The following is a 22086-nucleotide window of genomic DNA, read 5'->3' as shown; positions in this document are numbered from 1 at the left end:
TATATTCAGAAAAATTAGGACTTAAAATATCACAAATTAAAATACAATATTTTTATTTTTCTCACCTAAAAAACAAGCAACCCAGAATTAAGATGTACATAAGTTTCCCAAATTTACCCCTAATAAAACTTTTGAATATTTATACAATTTCTACAGAAACATACAGTGTATCAAAATCTGCATAAATCAAATTTATAAAATGTGTAGAAATGCATAGTGACATTACAAAGCAAGGGTATGGGAATTATTTTCAAAGCAGCCTAAAGTAGAAAAGTTATTACTGCAACAGTTTCTGGTGGTTTTGTTTTGTAAAGTTTGCAGTCGCAGGATACAGAATCATATTCACAGTGTCCAGCTTTTAATGAACTGAACAAAATACCCATTTAGAATACACTTGCGCAGTCTGTGCCACCTTTCTTATGCCTATGCATAGTTAGCACGATTATAATCTACTTAACATGGAAAATGGAATCGTTTTTTCATATAACAAGCAATGAAAGTACCCACATTCCTTAGTATATCCCAGCAAGTTTCCCTTACATTGAGTTGAGAATTTTAAAAACACCCTTACAAGGGAATGATAGTTAAGATCCCCAATCAGTAGCAAAATACAGTGACAGAGTACGGATTTATAAATAAGTATGCTGTTGGGATGTTTAACATTAGTCAATTAGGTGCAATCTCAAAATTAGCTAATCGTAAAAATCATTGTTCTTAATAATGTTCTTAAAGCTCTGAAGATTGTTTCCTTTTGTCAGAGTGGATTCTAAAGCCCTTTCACTAAGTATTAGCATGCTCAGAGTGAAGTTCCAGTTTGCTTTTCACTATGAATCTTATTTGTCCTTTTGGAGATGGGAGTTTTTAGAAAAAACCAGACCAATTTTAGTATCAGGTCCTCTCAGTATTAGGGGGTGAGGGGAAGGGAGGAAGGAAGGAAGGAACAAAAACATCTAAAATAAAAGTACCTTTTATTGTTATGGGAAAAAAATTAACAAAGATAATGAGCCTAAAGAAGTTTAGGATTTGAAAAAATACTAATAAAAGAAACCTAATGCCCAAGTATAGTAGAATGTTTGCTGAATTTGTTTAAAATGGCTGATATTTTTAAAGATTATCAATCTTGAACATTTCTTTACATTAAAGGAAAGTTCAGTTTATTCAAGTGAATTTCCTCTAGAAAAAAGATGAAAATAAAAGCGATCATTGTTGGCTTCATAAGTTGGATAACTTTTAGTTTGTGAAATATAGCAATTATATAAGGCTTGACCACCTAATAAGTACTTGGAAATTTCTAGCTATAATTTTGAAGGAGTTTTTAAAGAATTTAATTTCCATCTTTTTTTAAAAAAATTCAAATCTGAGAAATGTATAGTTTTTAAAAACATACCTGAAGCTCCAGGCATACCAAACCCCAAATGTCATTCAAGAGATATTTTCCATTCAATAGCCTTTTTTTTTTCTTTTTTTTTTGTATTTTAGGGCTTGGTTGTGACACACAGATTCTAACAATGGCAGCAGATAAGAGATTTAATGCCACAAAATCTTGACACACCACAAAGTACTCTTGGGGTGGTCTGTGCCTTTCATTAACATATGCTATATAACATTCAAAAAGTTGGTTGCAAATGGTAGCACATAAGTTTCTGGGTGGGAAGAGTTATCATTAAATAGTTGACAATTCCAACATAACCATACTATAAATTTCCTCAGATGCTCTTGAAAAATATACTGAGAAATGAAAGAGGCACTAAATGTGTTGAAATTCACCTTTCAAAAAAGCAGCATGATTGTGGAGGAAGGCCACCCTGGCTAATAACCTGTGGCAGTGCTTGAAAAAGATGTAAAATTAAATAAAGATACAACAGGTTGATAATCACCAAGTGATATATTAAAGTTTGGTTACTCCAACCCTTTTTCAAGTGTGTGTTTAAAAACAACAACAAAAAACTGCCTTCAGACCCCTGAGTGTAATCCCAAAGAAGGTAACAAACAATGCCTCCAACTCTGTTCCCATTCAGCAGAGTTGAGAGGTGTACAAATTACCAACATCATCTTAAAACAAACAAACACAAAAGATGTAAACATCTACAAAGTTTTAAGGTAAAAGCAGTTTTGTAAACAGTAACTGCAGATGATAATGCTTATCATACTATCACAGTTCATCTATGTCCTTCAAACATCAGGAGGTTCCAGGTTTGGAGCTGTACAAAGTGAGGAGCTGCAGCAGGTTTCAGGCTATTTTCAGTCCTGTACAAATTAATGTGTCAGTAGGTAGGTTTTTAGTTTGTTTTGTTCTGTCTAAACGTTAAGGATGTTGTTCATTTCCCATTTTTGTGTGGATTTATTGGAGTCACACTCAGAGAGGAACACTTGATGTAGAACTGGAGAGCGATCTAAGCATTTTCCTGAAGTAATGTGGGTAAATCTGTGTAGATTCTAGGGGGAAAAGAAACAATAAGTAAATTTACATGTAGATTTTTTTAGTGAGTCAACAAACACTTTTTAATGGTCAGGTACTGTGCTGGCAGTCTTGAAAACCCGGTGTGTGTGTATGTATACATCTCTCTCTCTAGATTCTAGATCTTTTCTAGTTCGCCCCAGCTACTAGTGCTTTGCTGATTAAGATTATCTTCCCTTTACATGACAATACATATGCATATACGTGTACATATAAATGTGCACATTTATATACATGCATACATGAAGTGTATAATGTATATGCAAACATGAATTATATACACAGAATGGAGAAGGGTAATCTCAAAAAGCAAACATTAGTAGCTGAGGGCATTGGGAAAGAATGGTAGAATGTGAGATTTGAACTGAATCCTGACGGTCTCCAGAAAAGCTAAGAGATCTCAATCCTAAAGAAGTAATGTTCAAATTGTTGAATAGTTATGCCCATTTTACAAGTTTATGCTTAAGATTCTGCAAGCTTGGGTTCAATAAGATAACATTAGCATTAAAAGTTCCAAAAAAAAGACAAGGTATTAATATAGCTTTGTGTAATAGGCTAAAGTAGACAGTTTCAGGGAAAAAAAACACGAGTTTGTCATTTATAACCTATTTCTAGCAACTACTGAGACGTTGTTTTGATTTCCTGGTTATGGGATCCTGGCCAACCTCAACAGTTGCTAGAAATAAAAAGATATAACTGGAAAACTTGTGAATGTGTTGTGTGTGCATATATGTGTGTGTATGTGTGTAGGTGATAAAAAGATTTAAGGAATCGGGGGTCTGGTAGATATGGAAGTTTGTAATATTGTACCAGGAGGCAGTAACAAAAATCATTGCAAAAAAAAGATGATCAGGGAAGTAAAATGGCTGATAAGGCTTTACAAGTAGCTGAGGAAAGAAAGTGAGAGGGAAAGGAGAAAGGAAAAGATACACGAATGAATGAAGAATTACAGAGAAATTAGAATATTTTCTTAACTGAACAATGCAAAGAAATAGGAAAAAAAAAGTTAACAGAATGGGAAAGACTGGAGATTTCTTCAAGAACATTAGAGATATCAAGGGAATTTATGCAAAAGACAAAAAGTAACAGAGACTTCACAGAAGCAGAAAAGATGAAGAGATTGCAAGAATATATACAACTATGCAAGAAAAATCTTATCACCAATAACCCAAGATGGTACGGTTGCTGATCTAGAGCCAAACATCCTGGAGAATGAAACCAAAAGGGCCTTATGAAGCTAAGGTTCAGGAATATATAAACCAAAAATTACCCAATTATGGTTGTTCAAAGAAGCAGAGGAACTAGAGATCATATAATCAACATCTGGTGGACTATGAAGAAAAACAAAGGAATTCCAGGGGGAAAAAATGAACCAAAAAATTCTTGTTTCTCCTTCACTGATTATTCTAAAGTCTTTGACTCTGGTGGAGCACAACAAATTGTGGCAAGTTCTCAAAGAGATGGGAATATCAAATCATCTTAGTTGTCTTCTGAAGAAATTGTTTGGGCCAAGAAGTTATGGTTAAAACCAGACATGGAACAACTGATTGGTTTAATATTGGGAAAGAAATACAATGTGGCTGAATATTGTCACTTTATTTACTTATATGCAAAGTATATCATGTGAAATTCCATGTTGGATGAATCCAGAACCAGCATTAAGAGTAGGGGGAGAAATATCAACAATCTCATATGTGCAAATGATAGCACTTTAATGGTAGAAAGTAAAAGAAGAATCAAGAACCCTTTTGATGATGAAAGAGAAGAATGTAAAAGCTGGTTTGAAGCCTAACATTAAAAAACAAAACAAAACAAAGCAAAAAACCAAATCACAACAAAAAACTAAAATCAACTGATCCAATCACTTCCTGGCAAATAGAGGGAGAAGAAATGGAAGGACTATCAGATTTTATAAAAGATAACTCCAGATTGAAAAGGGATAATTTCCACCAATGAAAAGGAAATTAGAGCAATAATTAGGAGTTATTTTGCCCAACTATATGCCAATAAGTCTGATAATCTAAGTGAAATGGATGAATACTTAGAAAAATATAGATTTCCCAGATTAACAGAAGAATTAAAAATAAATTACTTAAATAGTCCCATTTTAAAAAATTAGAACAAACTATTAAGCAACTCCCTAATTAAAAAGCTCCAGGACCAGATGGATTTACATGTAAATTTTACCAAACATTTAAAGAATGATTAATTCCAATACTATGCAAACTATTTGAAAAAACAAGGAAAAAAGGAATTCTACCAAATTCCTTTTATGACACAGATATGGTCATAAACCAGAGAAAAATTATAAACCAATTTCCCTAACGAATATTGATGCAAAAATCTTAAATAAAATATTAGCAAAGAGATTACAGCAAGTCATCCCCAGGATAAAAAACTATGACCAAGTAGGATTTATACCAGGAATGCAGGGCTGGTAAATATTAGGAAAACTATTAGCATAATTGATTGTATCAATAACCAAACTAACAAAAATCATATGATTATCTCAATAGATGCAGAAAAAGCATTTGGCAAGATCACTCCAGATGGCGACTATAGTTAATGAAATTAAAAGATGCTGCTCTGTGGAAGGAAAACTATGGCAAATCCAGATAGCATACTAAAAAGCAGAGATGTCATCTTGTTGACAAAGTACTATATAATCAAAGGTATGGTTTTCCAGTAGCAATGTATAGCTGTAAAGAAGAGCTGGATGCTGCAGAACTGATGCTTTTGAATTGTGGTGCTAGAGAAGGAAGACCTTTAAGAGTTCCGTGGCAGCATGGAGACCAAATCAGTTGATATTTAAATTAATTCAGGCTATTCATTGAAAGGTCAAATACTAAAGCTTAAGTATTTTGGCCACATAAGAAGAAGACCAGTTTCTTTGGAAAGGATCCTGATGTTGGGAAAGATTAAAAGCAAAAAAGGAAAAGGGGACTGCAAAGGATAAGATGGACAGATGTCATAGAAACAATGAACATGCGCAGGTGGATAGACTTTGAGAGATACTGGCAGATGGAAAAGTCCGGTGTGCTTTAGCCCAGCGGTCATGAAGAGCAAGACACAACTACATGAACAACAAATGGTAACATTAACTTTAATTCTTCCTATTCTTTTTTGTTAAATGTTCACCTAGATATTAAAAGGGGTATTTAAACAAACACTTAAACAATTACCTTTTGTCCATCTCTGATTGCTTTGCTTGTACAGTTTCCATTTCACTTCTGTCTAATGTGATGAATGGACTTTACCCATTTAGTAGTTGGTAAACAATCAGATTTACATACCTATGTAGGTTTTATGGGCTTTGTTTCTTACTGATTTACTGCCATTAATTGTCTTATTTGACTATTTTTTTTTTTTTTTTGCTATTATCCCACACTTTTCTCTGAAACAAAATGCTTCCTTTTTTCCATGTTTGTCTTCTACTATTTTCACATTTTGTCAAAAATAACGCACATTGTCACAAAATTGAGAAAATGTATGTAGTCATTACCATGATAATGGTCTTTTGTGAAAGATGAAACTCAAATTGTGAAAGATGAAAAAAACGTGAAACTCAAACTTCCAAGTTTAGGTCGCATTAGTGGGGCTTTAAAGGCAAACAGATGTTTATATAGCAGATCTGGCACTGAAACATGCAGTACATACCAGATGAATAAATGTTGCCTTAATGCTTCTAGTTACTTGGAAGCTTTCCCATTTAGTTGTTCTATGCAAACTGCTTTATATTAGTTATGTCTAGACTTTAATAATTATACACAAATATTCTACTGTATTGGGCAAAAGACTATCAATATTCAAAATCTAAAGAACTAATAGCATCACTTATAATGGAAAAAAATGCCCAACAAAGAATGGGATTCCCAACCTTATCATAGGAAGGAAACTAACAAAATGCTTTTTATCTTTTGGAATAGGAAGATAACTAGGAAGCAAAAGGTAAAACAGGCCAAGCTCACAGTACCAAATTCCTAACTTCTATCTCCACCTGCTGGAAGATGGAAGTATAAGCTGAGAGTGAGTATTTGTGTGTACGTGTGTGTGCACCATGGCACAGAAAAAAGAACATTTTCTGATTATTGGTACCTCATTCTGATTGCTAAAACCAAATTTATTTATCTGGATGACCAGAATGAATTTTAAAAAGAATGCTGGGATTCTAGTTACATGAAAAGTGACACTGGAATTCTAATCGAATGATGTTCCCAATAAATGAGACAGAATTGTATCAGGCAGTAAATGGCTAATTAAAGGAAAATGGTAGCATGTTTTTAACTCATAGATCTGGGAATGCAGTTTAGGGACTTAGATTAACTAAATGAAACAAGATTTAAAAACAAATTCTGAAAAACAGTGATATTAGCAAATTAAATATTTAAAGGAATGAAATAAGAAAAAGTTATGTTTGCTTTCAAAAGATGAAATGTGAAATACCTTGAAATATTGCCATTCATTGAATTCATTTAGACTACAATGTGTAATCATGATTTTTGTTCCATCGGGTTCCTTTGTCAAACACTGATCATATTGCATGAGTTGATTCGCTTCATTGATTCTGAAAAGCTAATAGCAAACAAGAAAAGAAAATGAAACCTTCCCCAGTGATTTTTTTTAATGTTTAGCAATACTTTAAAGCTATATAATTTTTTTTCCTTTTTTTTTTTTTAATTAAAGCTTTTTATTTTCAAAACATATGCATGGATACATTTTTAACATTAACCCTTGCAAAAACCTTGTGCTCCAATTTCCTCTCTAATATATGTTAAACATGGTAGAAATATATGTTAAATCCAACCTATGCATACATCCCAGTGATTCTTTATCCATCAATTTTTTTTCTTTTGCAAAGCAATTGGGATTACATGACTTGCCAGGATCACACAGGTAGGAGGTGTTAAGTATTTGAAGCTAAATTTAACCTTAGATCCTCCTGACTCCAGAGCTAGTGTTATTTCCTGGTGATTCTTAAAGTCAATAGTCTACAATCCTCCTACATTCAGGAATTTATGAAAGCACTTCAGAAGCTATCTATAACTCCTGAGGCTCATAGAATTTAAGTGATTTGCCTTCAGGCACTTAGATAACTAAAGAGTTAAGGCGTAGGATCTGAATTCAGGTCTTCCTGTGCAGGATTTGGAAAAATAAGACCTGATGTTTAAATTCTACCTGTGAAACTTAATGTGGGACTTTGAATGAGTGTTAGAAATCACACTATATCTGACTTTTAAGGCAAGGCTTCTTAAACTTTTCCTACTAGTGATCTTTTTTTGCCCAACAAATTTTTACTTGCCCCTGGGTATGTAGGTATATAAAATACACCTCAAACATACACTGCCAATGAAGTGAATCTTCATAACCTCTACATTCTGTTATGTAATCCCATATGGGGTCACAATCCACAGTTTAGAAGCTTTCCTCTTTTCATGCTATATATTCTTAATAGTAGTAATAATAACAATAATGACAACTGACAACTAGTATTTATATAGTGCTTTAAAGTTTGCAGAGTACTTAATGTATCTTATCTCATTTTATTCTCATTATATTGTCTGTTGTGCCATGCTATGAGACATAAAAAAAAAATTTAATAAGGGAATTAAGTTTTTCAGAAAAAAAATCACTTTGACTTCTGTGCATGTCCAAGGAACAAGGTACAGTCATCAGTCAGAAATGTTACTTTTTTGTTTGTTTTGGAAGCAATTGGGTTAAATGACTTGCCCAGGATCACACAGCTAGGAAGTGTTAAATGTTATGAGACCATTGTTGTTGTTGTATGTCCCTCATTCTGGAAGAGAGGCCCATGGCATCAGGGAGGTGACACCATGACATGCAAGTGAACTGAATTTAAATGAGGGAGGGAAGGTTGTGTAAGGTCACTTGACTCACTTTCCCCTATAAGACACTCTGGATCCATGGACAGAAAGAGATCAGGAGGACTGGAGATGGTCCTGGATGCAGTGGGAGATACCTCGGCCTTTTTTAAACTAAGGTGTTCAACAGTCTGGGTTTGACTGAGGCTTCACCCATTTAGTGAATAAGGCTAGATAGCTCAAGGCAAAGAATCTCCTCTTTTACCTAGTCCAAAATAAATTAAATAATAAAAAATAAATAATAAAATTAATTAATTAGTTGGTGCCATTTTAAAACTCAGGTCCTTTTGACTCCAAGTGGCTGTGCTGTCTAGCTGCCCCATAGATGTTACTTTTAAGGGAAATATTTTATATTGGAGAGTCTTTAGTGCATAGAGTGCTAGCTAAGAAACCAGGAAGAGTTCAATCCTGCTTCTACCACATACTGGCTTTGAAACCTTTTAGTTCTTTAGGCAACCCTCTAAGATTATACATATAAATTGCAGAAATTTCTAATATCAGCAAAATCACAGGTTTAGTCTGTCCTTCATTAGCATTTAAAGGATCACATTCTTGAGTCTTTGAAAATTAGAAAAAAAGTTGTTTTTTTTTTTTGGTATGTATATATAAGAGTAAATTAAAATTAGGGATGAGCTTATATAGCAAAATAAGAATATTTTGAAGAGTTATTGGATGACTCCTATGGAAATGTGTTTTGCATTTCTTCACCTGTATAACTGAAATCATATTGCTTATCTTCTCAATGGATAGGGGAAGTAGGAAAGGAGTGCATTTGTAAATCAACATTTTAAATTTTTTTAAAAAGATAATTGGAAAATATTTAGTGAAATGAATAAAGTTATAATAAAAAGGAACGACTTGTTAGGGTGACATGGTTCTATACTACCTTAGTAGTGGAAATCTATAGTTATAGAATACCACATTGTAATAAATGTCAAATAAAAATATAATAAAAAGGAATGACTTGTTAGGGTGACAAGGTTCTATACTACCTTAGTAGTGGAAATCTATAGTTATAGAATAGCACATTGTAATAAATGTCAAATAAAAATATAATAAAAAGGAATGACTTGCTAGGGTGACAAGATTCTATACCATCTTAGTAGTGGAAATCTATAGTTATAGAAGAGCACAAAAGTAATAAATGTTAAACTTTAGTTTCTGATATCTGATACGATTAGCACCTTTAACAATGTTGGGTCAACACATTTTCATAAATAACTTTTTAGTTGCCAAAGAAGAATTCTATGAGTCTTTCTCAATTCAGACTAGAACCAAAAAGTGATGAGTTACCTGATTTCCTCCCATCCGATGACAAGGTCCCAGTTCTACAAAACCACCATTTGCATGCCCCATGCTATCAATGCAATGTGCAGTTTCAGTACCTCTGATCTGGAGGGGGAAAAAACATGCTATATTAATATTTGGCTTTCTTTACTTTTGTACCATGAGTTCAAAGCTTTTATGTTTAAAAGGTACTGTTGTAAATTGAATTTTTATGTATAGAGGCTTGATGAAGCATACTCCAAGAAAGCAAATCCTAGGGAAACAAAAAGGCAGCTCTCTCAAAACTTGGGATTGTGGCTTTAATATCAAGTTTTCAAAGGGTCTATAGTCTGCTAAGTTTAAGGCTAGAACATATATAGGCTAGGACATAGATAGATAGATAGGATCATAGATTTAGGGCTGGACAGAATTTTAGAGGCTAATCTCTCTTATTTTATTGACAAAAGACTTTTCTACTTGTCCAAGTTCTCATTTAGTAATCGATGAAGAGCCAAGACTTAAACTCAGGTCTTTTGATTCTAAATTCAGCCCTGTGTAAGTGCCACATGTACTGGTTCACAAAAAGAAAGGAAAGGGATCAGCATCTATTAAGTGCCTTCTATATGCCAAGCACTGTGATAGACACTTAACAAATATCTTATTTAATTCTGACAACAACCCTGGAGCGGTGGGTGCTATTATTATCCCTATTTTCCGCAAGAGGAAATTCTTCTTTGTATGTTGTCTGCTTAGATTGTAATCTCCTTGAAGAAAAGGTTTATCTTTTGCATCTTTTTGTATCTCTCAGCACTCAGTGAAGTACCTGTCACATAGTAAGCACTTAATAAATGCTTATTGATTGACTGAGGAAGATAGGGCTTAAGTAACTTGGTCACAAACAAGTCACATAGTTCATAAAGTGCTTAAGTCCAGAGTTCTATCCAGTACATGACCTCTAGTTGCTTCTAAAAGCATATATTATGGAAAGTTTTAGAACCATTAGAACATCAGCTATATTAAACCATACAGTAACTATTAAATCTTGTGAATTTGCTATAACTTAAATTGTTGTACTGTTGTTTTAATCATGTCCAACTGTGACACCATTTAGGGTTTTTTTTTGTTTGTTTTTTTTGGCAAAGACACTGGATTCTGGAAAAGTTGCCATTTTTTTCTCCAGTTTACTTTATAGGTGAGAAAATTGAGAAAATTGAGGCAAATAGGATTTTTAAGGGGGTCATACAACTAGTAAATGTCTGAGGCCAGATGTGAACTCAGGAAAATTAGTCTTGCAGATCCCAGGCCCAGAGCTCTATCTAATGAACCACCCAGCTGTCTTATAACTGAAAACTAAAAGAAGTATTTTTATTAAGTCCTTTTGCTTTTTATCATAACCATTTCTTTATATCTTTCTGTCAGAAACAGACCCTCCCTTAAAAACAGGTGAGAAAAAAATAACAAAAACAATTTCATATAATGATGAAACCCTGGAAATCCTCCCACTTCTCTGTCAAGAACAGGGAATTATGTTTTTTATTATCTGTTTTTAAAGACCATTCATGGTTTTTCAGTTATCAAAAATTAGGCATTTTAGGGATCTTTTTGTTTGCATTTCTATAGTTACATTTTACATATTTTGCTCTGCATTGGTTCGTATAAATCTTCCCATATTTCTATGAATTCCTCTAATTAATTATTTATACCATAATAACAGTCCATTATGTTACCCTAACCTTTTCTTGCCCCCCCCCCCCCCAGCTCATCATATTGGTGCTTGTACAGACACATAGCCTACTGAAGCTCAGAACTACTCAGTAGAGCTACTGAGCTCAAGAATTTAGCCTCTTTAGTAGTATGGATTACAAGCGGGTATCACTATGCTTTTATCAATGATATTTGATACAAGACTTTTTCTCCACTAGATAATTTTTATTCATATTTTATCTGTATTGATTTTGTTTGTATAAAAGCTTTTACATTTTATGTTATAGAAATTACCTGTTTTGTCTTTCATGATCTTCTCTGTGTTTGATTAAGACTTCTTCCACTATTTGTAGTTGTGAAAGGTAACTCCTATTTTTTTTGAATCGTGTGTTTATGTGTGTGTGTGTGTGTCATATTTATATTATTATCTGTGATTACTCAATATCATTATCAGGTTATAATCCGTGATTATTCAATATATAACATAAGATGCAGGTCTAATTTCTGCTTTCTAATTTTTAAGGATTCTTGTCAAATATGGAGTCCTTAAGTAAGTTCTTGGATTTGTGAAACAGTGAGCTACTGTTTTTGATATTTCTAGTTCATAACTTATCTAATTAGTTTTCCCCTTTTTACAAAACAAAAAAAGGAAAGAAAACCCCCCAGTATTTATAAGTCTTACTGATTACTGCTTTATCATATTACTTGAGATTGAGTAATAATATATGCCTCTTCATTTTATTTTTTTCATTGTTTCCCTTTAGATTTAAAACCTTTTGTTCTGCAAAATCAATTATTATTTTATAATATTATATTATTTCACATAAAATATATTTGTGTATAACAGAATACATAATTTTTTATATATTTTCATATAAAATTGTTCCTTGGTAGCTTGATTAACCTAACACGAAATAGAAATTAATTTAGGCAGTATTGAAGAGTTTGCAAGGAAGGCTCCCCAAAGATTGATTAATATGTCTTTGATTTATATAGCTGCTATCAGGTGGTGCATTTGATTATGGTGTACATAGGCCAGGCAATTGGACTTTTTTCTAGGTGGGGAATTAGGGATAGAGACTGAACCTATAATTTCATTATTATAGAGAACTCCTGGGTGGAGAAACTTCCTAAAACAATGCAGGCTACAACATGTTCTGAAAATAAGTCTTAAAGTGCTTGCCTGGTTAATTAACATACCTGGGGTCACACCGAAATAGTTTGCCCAAAGTGAGACTTAAACCCAGGTGTTCCTACCTTCTGGTCTAGCTCTCTATTCATTATGCTTCTTGCTTCAAGTTGTGAATTATGTTTACATACTATTATTGAACATTCAGCATACCATGTATGTAATTAAGGAAATTTAGGAAAGGATTTTTACTTGAAAGATTCCTAACTCATCAGAGAGAACCTCAGAGAAGTCAGAAATTCAAGGTTATCCTCATCTGAGCCAGAAAATGAGCTGAGAGGAAGAAAAGCATTCCTTATATAGGAAGGAGCTTGCCTGGCAGTTCCAGAAGGAAATGGAGACTTTACAATAAGGAAACATCAAGAATCTGCTTCATGTCAGTCAATAGATAGGATGACTTGCTGCTGCAGGACTATGAGTAATGGTAAGATGGCACCTCCCATTTAAACCATGTGGTCATTAGCTTTGAACCAAAGGAGAAAAAGTCTAGATTTACTAGAAAGTCCAGACTTAGACAACTGTGAAAGTGACTCAAAATAATCAAGAGAAAAACAAGTTAGGATAGAGCTTGATAGAGTTAATACCGAATGGGCAAGCGATTTCATGTAGGGATTAAATAGTCTGGGTCCAGAAACTGAGGGCTCTTTAGGTGGACAGTTATTAGCAAAAATAATAGAGGAAGACTTGAATCCTAGCATATGGTCTTTGAAGCCGTTTCCTTTCTCTTCCTGGAGAACTTGAGGGGCTGGGGTGGGGGGAGAGGACAAAACTCAAGGAGAATAAGATCTAGTGGTATGGGTTTGGAGCTAGAGGGAATAATTTGGGGAGATATATGCAGAACAGGAAGTGACTGAGAAACAGAATAATTCACTTGCCAACCTTGGAATCAGGCCCAACCTCAATCTTCCTCAAACTGCAAATTTAGACTTTATTTGTTAAACATTCATCCCAGATAACAGAGTTTAAGAAAATATAAAGGACTCGGCGTGGGGTCCCCACAAGTGAATATCGGTCACTCTCATGGTTTGGCTAGACTTGACTTAAATTAGAACCATAAAACTTTGTGAATTCAGCTTTTTCTATGGTTTTCTATGACAGTTCTTTATTTCCCTTCCTCTCCTTTCCCCTTAGCTTCTAAGTAATATTAATTTTAAAAATATATAAAATTTATATAGAGTGGCTCTCAGGCTTATAAAAAGCTTTCTGTTATATAGTGTCCCAAAAGTCTTAGTATAGTTTCAAACTAAGACTTTTGGGATACTCTGTCTTGTCTCACTTAATCTTCACAATGAGGTAGAAGCTGCTTTCCTCATTTTAGATGAGGAACCTGAGGCTGACCAGAGATTTCATGTCCAATGTTACATAACTAGCCAAAGTGTCTGAGGCAGGATTTCAGCATTCTAGCTTACTCCAGCTACCATCATGGTCTCCAAATAAGAGCTTCTTATAGAATCTCCAAACCTGTCTTGACTGAACTAAGGAGAAAGTAAATTTTTCTACGTTGACATGAACTTTTCAACAGATTCACCTGAATCTGCTTTACAACCTTGCAAGTTGAAATGTAAGAAGAGTCTGGCTACTGGTGGACTCTGGCCCTTTCCCGCTTAGAGAAGTGTGACTTTTAACTGTAATTTCCCATTTTTCAACTCAAAATAAAAAGATGAAACAAAGATAATTAGATTTCTTCCTATTCACCTAACACTCCAAGAAAATCTGCTTCTAACCAGGCTCTAGAGGGGTGATGTTGATACCCATAAAGTCCCAAGTTTGAACATTCTCAACCCCTCTTGATTTCTTGTTACCATCACTTTCCCTTGATTTGGTGGTTCTCAAGGGAGATGACCGGAGGTATTTCTTTTCTACCACCTGTAGGAAAATGGTGTATAATCCTTATTTCAGGCTTTTTGGATGTACCAGAGAAACAAAAGGGAATGAACAAAACTAAACATAAAATAATTCAGTTTACCTTAGTCGAAATCTGTACAATACTACACATACTCTTAGGCACAACTATTTGGGTGATGTGGCCAAACTGCTTTTTTTTTAAATTATGAAATCTTTGAGATTTTATACTGAAAATCTTTTATTATGATTGAGAGCTTACTGGAGACATGGGCCAAAGAGGGCAGATATTCAGAAAATGAAGGTGAGGTAAAAATAGAAGATGTTAACAAAAATTAGAATAATAAGAAAAATACTATTTTGGGCTTGAATCAAATCTGTGGGAAATGAGGGTTTAATCTTTCTTAAATCCTTCTTTCTTGCCTCATTGAAAATCAACTGATTTTCCATTTCCTGCAAACAAATCCATAAAGTGCTGGATACTAGAGACTGATGCATGCACTTGGTAATTAAGGCATTTTTGAGTTTGCCAGGGCTTCTAAGTGGCTTAGTCTTCAAGCAGTGGGAATAAATGCTAGCTCTGGTGTCATGAACCAGATTTTGGGTCCTGGTTCTGTTACTTGGTACTTGTGTGACCCCAGGTACTTATTTCACATTTATAATCCTATGCACCAGCTGATATCTGTTTCCTAACTTAGTTCTAAGTCTGGGATCTTCAGGGAAGGCAAAGAAATCCCTCCCACCTGCTGTGGTCACTCATCTAGTCTCAGCTTCCTTCCTGTCCTGTACCCACTGAAGTCCTTTCCTCAACCAGGGAAAAACTGATACATTTTCCTGAATGTGAGATGATTAAATTCATTCACCCCTCCATTTTGGGGTCACTGTTTCTTCCCACTTTTCTTTTCAATCTAATGTTTATTTTGGGTTTTTGTTTTCACATTACCTCCATTTCCAAGTATATATCCCTCTTCTCCCCTTCCCAATCAAAAGCCATCCCTTGTAACAAAGATTAAAAAACGATGAGGAAAAAAAAAAGCATGTCTGATAGTACATATAATATTCCATACTCTAATAGTCCTTTGAGAGAGACAGATGTATATTTTCTCAAAGACAGTGATTTTTTTAAAATTTCCTTGTCTCTATACATCCAAAAGCTAAAATTCTTTCAATATGTGTGTATACATACTCATATATGTATATGTGTATATGTATCTATATGTATATTATATATCTTTCTACTATTGACCAAACAATAGCTGATTCCTTTCACAGTCATAATTACACATAAGAGAGGAAGGGGGGGGGGGGGAGATATCTTTCTCAAAGAGAGTGATTTCCTAAAATTTCTCTATTAGTACACATACAAAAGAGAAAAATACTTTGAATAATATGTATGTCTTTACATACACAATATATGCATTTTCACAGGCATATATATATATGTATATATACATACATGGATGTATATACATATTTGTGTGTATATCCATAATAACCAAACAATTCACCAATAATAACCAAACCTTCACCAATAATGGCAGGATCATAATACCATATATAGTTATCTGAGTAAACAAATTTATAGTATATATATATATTCTCCTTTCTATAGTTCACAAAATCTTATTTCTATGTTTCATCATGGCATGAAAGTGAACCCTCCATTTTCAAAAGCTCAAGGGAGTAAAAGCTCTGATTAGTTCATCCCATCTGGAAAGGGTTTAAATATAGTCCTGGAAATAGTCTGCTTATTGAAGGACTGGCTTAGCTAAGTTTGGAAAAGGTAGACACTAATGGGTATCTTGGTGATGAATTTTTTTGCCTGTGGCAACCCATGAAATTTCTCTATCTGCAATGATAGAGTGCAGGAAATACAAACAATTATAGTGGAACTGCAAAGGTGTGTTCCCTTTGTCCAAAGAGCTCTAAAACTGTGCATACTCTCTGACCCAGAAATATCACGACTATATTCCAAAAGAGATCAAAGAAAAGTGAAAAGGCCCTATTTGTACAAAATTTTTATGGCAGTCAATATCCCAAGCTAAAAATACATTCAACTTTCCCCACTGGCCTCATCTTGCAAGATAAACCAATCTATCATTTTTTGATCATTTTTTTGAATCCTTTCACCACTCTGGACACCTGGCTTAGCAAACTTTAACACTGTCAGTGTTTCTTCTAAAATGTTCCTGAACAGATCTGAAACAAGACAAGTAAAGAGTATAACCTATTATAATATAATAGGTTATATAATACATATAGGGCATATAATACATCTGGACTTTTTTTTTAAAGAGAGACCCTAAAGGTCAGTATTATAATTATTTATACTTGTTTCATATTATATACATGATGTTATATGCAATAGGATACATATTATATATAAATATATGTATATATTTTATACTTATTCATAACAGAAAGCATCTGTTTTCTTATCTGTAAAATGGTATTTGATTATATGATCTCTAAGGTCATTTTGGGGGGGCAGTTAGATAACATAGTGATTTAGAGCCCTGGATCTGGAGTCAGAAAGACTCAACTTCCCAAGTTCAAATCCAAAGACTCATAACATTTCTAATTTAATCATATTTCACCATTTTTTCTAGCTTTAACAGGTAATATTATCATGCTATCCAAACTGATGTATTTTATTTTTAAATTTTTAAAAATTCTCTGCTTAGCAAACATTAAATTAGACTAGAATTTCTATATGAATAGTTGTTATGTTATTCATAACATTTCTTTCTCTTCTCCCCTCTTCTCTAGATCAGTTCTAGTTAATGCTAAGAGGGAGACCCAGGATGTCCTGATCAATTGCAAATTGAATGAATTTAGTCAGAAAAGAGGAGGCAGTTGTTTATCAAATTTTTTTCTCCTTTCTCTCTTTTCTCTCCCCCTGGCCATTTATCCCTAATATCCACACGAGCCCATGTGCCTATCAATACGCAAATTACTCTGTACAAGCTCATACATACCTCTCCCCATTCAATATTCTTAGGCGGTAAGGGATAATGTGAGGTGATATCATAAGCTATTTCTTCCATGAACCACTTAAAACTTTTGCAGTTGTGATCTTCCCGAAATTTTTTCAGTTCAGATATATCCCCATAGGGCAGTGCTTTTGATTCAGGGCGACTGGCATAGAAATAGTCTTTGTAGCCATCCCACCAAACCTCCACAACTCTAATGTAGTTCTGTTGAAAAAGAAAAATAATTTTATAAGGCAACATATGTTAATTTTTACTTAGCATAAAAGTCTGTCTTAAAGAAAAATAAAATTATTTTAGTCCATCTTTAAGTTGCTATTATCATTCTGGACTCTGACCTCATGTCTCTGTTCTGGCATCATGGGCTTTTCTGATTAGTAGTGGAGAAGGAAAATGTATAGAGCAAGTGGTTAGTGTAAGGCTCTGGAGAGAAAATACAGAATGAAGTGAGTCCCTGAAAGAGGGACAAGGGAGGCAATTCCCAATAAGGGCAAGAGTCATTAACTTCTATGGGCATCTGCTTTCTTATCTGTAAGATGGTATTTGATTATATGATCTCTAAGGTCATTTGGGGGCAGCTAGATAACACAGTGATTTAGAGCCCTGGATCTGGAGTCAGAAAGACTCAACTTCCCAAGTTCAAATCCAGACACTTATTAGTTGTGTGACTTTGAACAAGTCACTTAGCCTTATTTGCTTTAAAAACTCTGTAAATCTGCACTCTGTAAAATAAGCTGGAGAAGGAAAATGGCAAATCACTCTGGTATCTTTGCCAAGAAAACCCAAAATGGGGTTCTAAACATGACTGAAAAGGCCACTTTCAGATTTCTAAAACTCTATGATTCCACTGTGGGGGAGAAAAACAGATTTTCTGAGTAAACATAGGGCTAAGGTTGAAAATAAAAATCTGACCCATTAATGTATTATTATTAATTTTCCAAGACCTTTATACATTTCTTTTTTAGTTGTTATTTAAAAGTCTAGTATTCAGGGTGATAAGTAAAGTTAAAAATATTTCTGACTTTCTAATACCTTTAACTAGTTTTAATTTTTCAAGTGACAGGACATTTCTAATTTAATCATATTTCACCATTTTTTCTAGCTTTAACAGGTACTATTATCATGCTATCCGAACTGATGTATTTTATTTTTTTTTAATTTTAAAAAATTCTCTGCTTAGCAAACATTAATTTAGACTAGAATTTCTATATGAATAGTTGTACAGAAAAAGAGGATTGTAGAAGAAGTTGTGGATCTATGATGTACATCTTACTTTTAAAATATACATATTTAAATATACATCTACAAATTTATGTGGATTTATGTATAAATTTACATATAGATATATAGGTATGTATAACTTTCAGAGTTGTCTTGCTTGTCTGTGATTTTTCTGGACCTTCTCCTACACGTTAAAAAAAAATGCTTTTATGATTCTTTTCTTTCTTTCTTTCTTTCTTTCTTTCTTTCTTTTTTTTGACTTATCTTAGTCCTAGCCCTCCTCTGCTTGCCTTTCTCCCATAAAAAAATAATACAAACTCCTTATAATAACTACACATAAAATAAATAAAAACATATAAAAAACACATTTTCCCACTGGTTAGATGTCCATCTGCACTTTGATTTTGTCCCTTCTCCCTCAGGAAAAGCTGGAATGTTTTATCATCATCTTTCCTACAATTTTAAATATATTACTCCTGAAAAGATTTACCCCTTTTTATGGTTTTAATAACAAAACTCACCTTTAGTGTTGGAGAAGATCCTAAATAAATTGGTGGTGGATTTCCTTGCCAACCTGAAAGACGATAAATATGTCCAACTCGAGAACAAGGGACAAATAACAGTTTGCCACCACACTGCCATATCTACCAAGGAATGAGAAACATAAATGGATTTTTATTTATTTGTGTTTTTGAAGTAAAAAAAGCGCCTGAAATCTCATCTTAAATTATCTGTCTCTGAAAACATAGTAAACTATTCACACAGTTAACTATTAGGACATTTCTGCAACCTGTAATAAATAATAATAAAAGCTAAGGTTTATAGAGCAACTGAAGGTTTGTAAAGAGCTTTCGATAAATTATTCTCATGTTGATCATACAATAGAGAAGGCTTCTGGGAGCAGAGCAATCAGTTTGCTACTAAAAGAACCCTTTCAACATACTTGTGTAACCTTAGCAACCTTTCTTCAAAACAGTTTTCTAAACAATCCTAAGAAAAGAAGGTTAAGACAAATGGGAAGCTGGCCTAATTGAGCAGTAGATAGAGGTGGAAAAGGAGGGGGCAGGGAAGGCTCCATGCAGGTGCAAAGAGACTCTTTGATATGGCTAAGGAATTGGGAAGGGCTAAAATGAAGTGTTAGCTGACTGCATAAAAGCCCTTCTGCCCTGGTCAGGTAGTGCTGGTTAGAGCAGTTGTGATGCTGATTCAGGAAGATCTGAGTTCATATCCTGCTTATAAGTACTGATCATCTAAGTTTCAATTTCCCTGCCTCATAGGGATTAAAGCAGGTATCTGCAAAATGCTTTGCAATTCTTAAAGCAATGCACACACATGCTCATGTTTGTATATGTGTACATAAGTATATGCATATGTGTATGGGTGTGCATATACATAAATATATATACATATTATATATTTATACACACACATATTCCAACTGTCACCTGCATGTGCATGGGGGGAAGGGGTTAGGGGAATTAGATGCAAGTGTCAACTGATAGATTTTTTTTATCAAACTCAATTATCCATGACAAAGAGCAGAGAGCATGTTTAGGGAGGGCACAGACAAAGGGACCCGCTAAATTTGAAAATATGGCCAGTCAGCACCAACCCAAACAGGATGTCTCACTTATGTGATGTTGTTCTATATGCTCTCCCAATCACCTTTTCCCCTTGGGAATTGATTCAGGGGAGGTGTGGAATTTAACCCCCCTGAAGTACTTTAATAGATCTTGGTCATCTCTTCCACTGCAAGGAGTTCACAGTTCTTGACTGCTGAGCTCTAGATGATTTAAGGAATGCTCACTCATCCCTGCATTTTCTTGATATTGCTCTCTCCTAATCCTGTGGTTATTATTTGTATGACTGATCCATCTCAATCTCCTTCATTTGGTTTTTGTTTTGTTTTGTTTTGTTTTCATTTTTATTTTTAATATTACATTTTATTTATTTAAAATAACAAATGCAAAACTCAACCGTAAACTGCTTTTCAGGAATGTAGTTCTTAGGAGTGAATATTGGAGATAATAATAACTGACATTTATAGAACACTTTAAATTCTGCAAAACATGTTTTCCTACATTACACAATAATAACTGACATTTATATAACACTTTAAATTCTGCAAAGCACTTTTTTCTATGTTATACCTCATTTGAGTTAGCAGAACAAAAACTATAGAGGTATTAATGTCTCTCTGCTACACAAAAAGAAAACTAAACACAGAATTTCAGCCTTCTTAGGCTGGCAAAAACCTGTCCTGGCCCATCATCAATGTGCTTAACTTGCATATTTCTGCTCTTCTTCCTCCCTTCCCCAGCTGAAAGTCTATACATTCTCTGGGTTTCTAGGTTCATATTAGTGCTTATGGGACCCAACTGATGTGTAGTTAGGGCTCATATCCTTAGGGACTTTCTTTTTTCTTTTTAAAATTTGTCTGGGCTTGTTGCCCAGACATGATTAATCTCCTTTGAAGGTTTATCTTCCACGCACTGCTCCCTGTTGGTGGGTATAGCTAAGAATTAAGTGTTCTGCCTTCTTTTCTCCACCATAGTTATCAGCTCCTATGGATTCATTAGCAGCAAGATAGTACAGCACAATAGATAGAGCTGGGGACCTGGAATCAGGAAGCGCTGAGTCCAAATCCAGCTTCAAACACTAGCTGTGTGATCCTGGTGAAGTTACTGGCCTGTTTCAGTTTACTCATCTATAAAATGGGTATGATAATAATACTTATCTCCCAGGGTTGTTGTGAGGCTTAAAGAAAATATTTATAAAGTTCTTTGCAAACCGTAAAGTGCTATTATTATTATTATTATAGATTATATATATATATAATACATATGTAATTATAAACTATTTTATTATAATAATGCCATTATTATTGTTATTGTTATTCAATCCCCACCTTTAGGTGAATCTACATATCTAGTTCTCATCTCTCTCCTAAATCCCAGACCATTACTCCAATGCTTTTTGCTTGAAAGTTCAACTTGGATGTCTCATAGGTATATCAACAGGTCCAAAACGGATATCATTTTTCCAACTAAACCCAAACCTTTTAAGTCCTCTATATCTGTCAAGGATGTTATCCTTCTTCTTATATAGGCTTATAACTTAGGAGTCATCCTAAAACTCTTGATTCTCACCCTGTTTCTGCTCTGCTCTCCCAATCACATGCCAAGTTTTGCTGATTCTATGTTCTCATCATTTATTTCCCTTCACTTTCTCACTAATAACAGATAGACTTTTGTTGCTTAGAACCAGGACTATTGAGAGAGCCTTCAAATCAGTCTACCTGTATTTATCACTCTTCAAGTGATATTCCTTAAAGTACACAAGTCTGATTTTGTCATCCCTTTGCCCAAGAAATGTCAGTGACTTCCCCTCTGTTGTCTTTAGGACTGCTGTATATTTCTCTTTGTATATCATTTGTATTTATTTCATCTATGAATTCTGTATTCATCTAACAGCCCATAAGGCAGGCTCCCTGAGGAAAGGGGCTGCCTCATTTTTGTATTTGTGTCTGTAGGGCCT

At 34.1% G+C, this 22086-nt stretch overlaps 1 protein-coding gene across 2 annotated transcripts in view; it reads right to left on the bottom strand.

The window, feature by feature from the left end:
- Nucleotides 1–36: 36 nt before the first annotated feature.
- The window catches only part of GALNT7 (polypeptide N-acetylgalactosaminyltransferase 7), a 194121-nt gene continuing 172071 nt past the window's right edge, over nt 37–22086 (bottom strand). For both annotated transcript variants that reach the window (XM_051965899.1, XM_051965898.1), the window contains exons 8-12: nt 19071–19193; nt 17317–17535; nt 9631–9729; nt 6902–7030; nt 37–2436 (exon numbers count right to left, since the gene is read on the bottom strand). In XM_051965899.1, coding sequence (XP_051821859.1) covers nt 2299–2436; nt 6902–7030; nt 9631–9729; nt 17317–17535; nt 19071–19193 — 708 coding nt within the window. In that variant the 3' untranslated portion in view covers nt 37–2298. The remainder of the gene's footprint in view (nt 2437–6901; nt 7031–9630; nt 9730–17316; nt 17536–19070; nt 19194–22086) is intronic.

The sequence above is a fragment of the Antechinus flavipes genome, chromosome 6, assembly GCF_016432865.1.
Source record: "Antechinus flavipes isolate AdamAnt ecotype Samford, QLD, Australia chromosome 6, AdamAnt_v2, whole genome shotgun sequence".
In the NCBI taxonomy this organism is placed as follows: Eukaryota; Metazoa; Chordata; class Mammalia; order Dasyuromorphia; family Dasyuridae; genus Antechinus; species Antechinus flavipes.
This window is presented reverse-complemented; position numbering and strand designations above follow the sequence as displayed.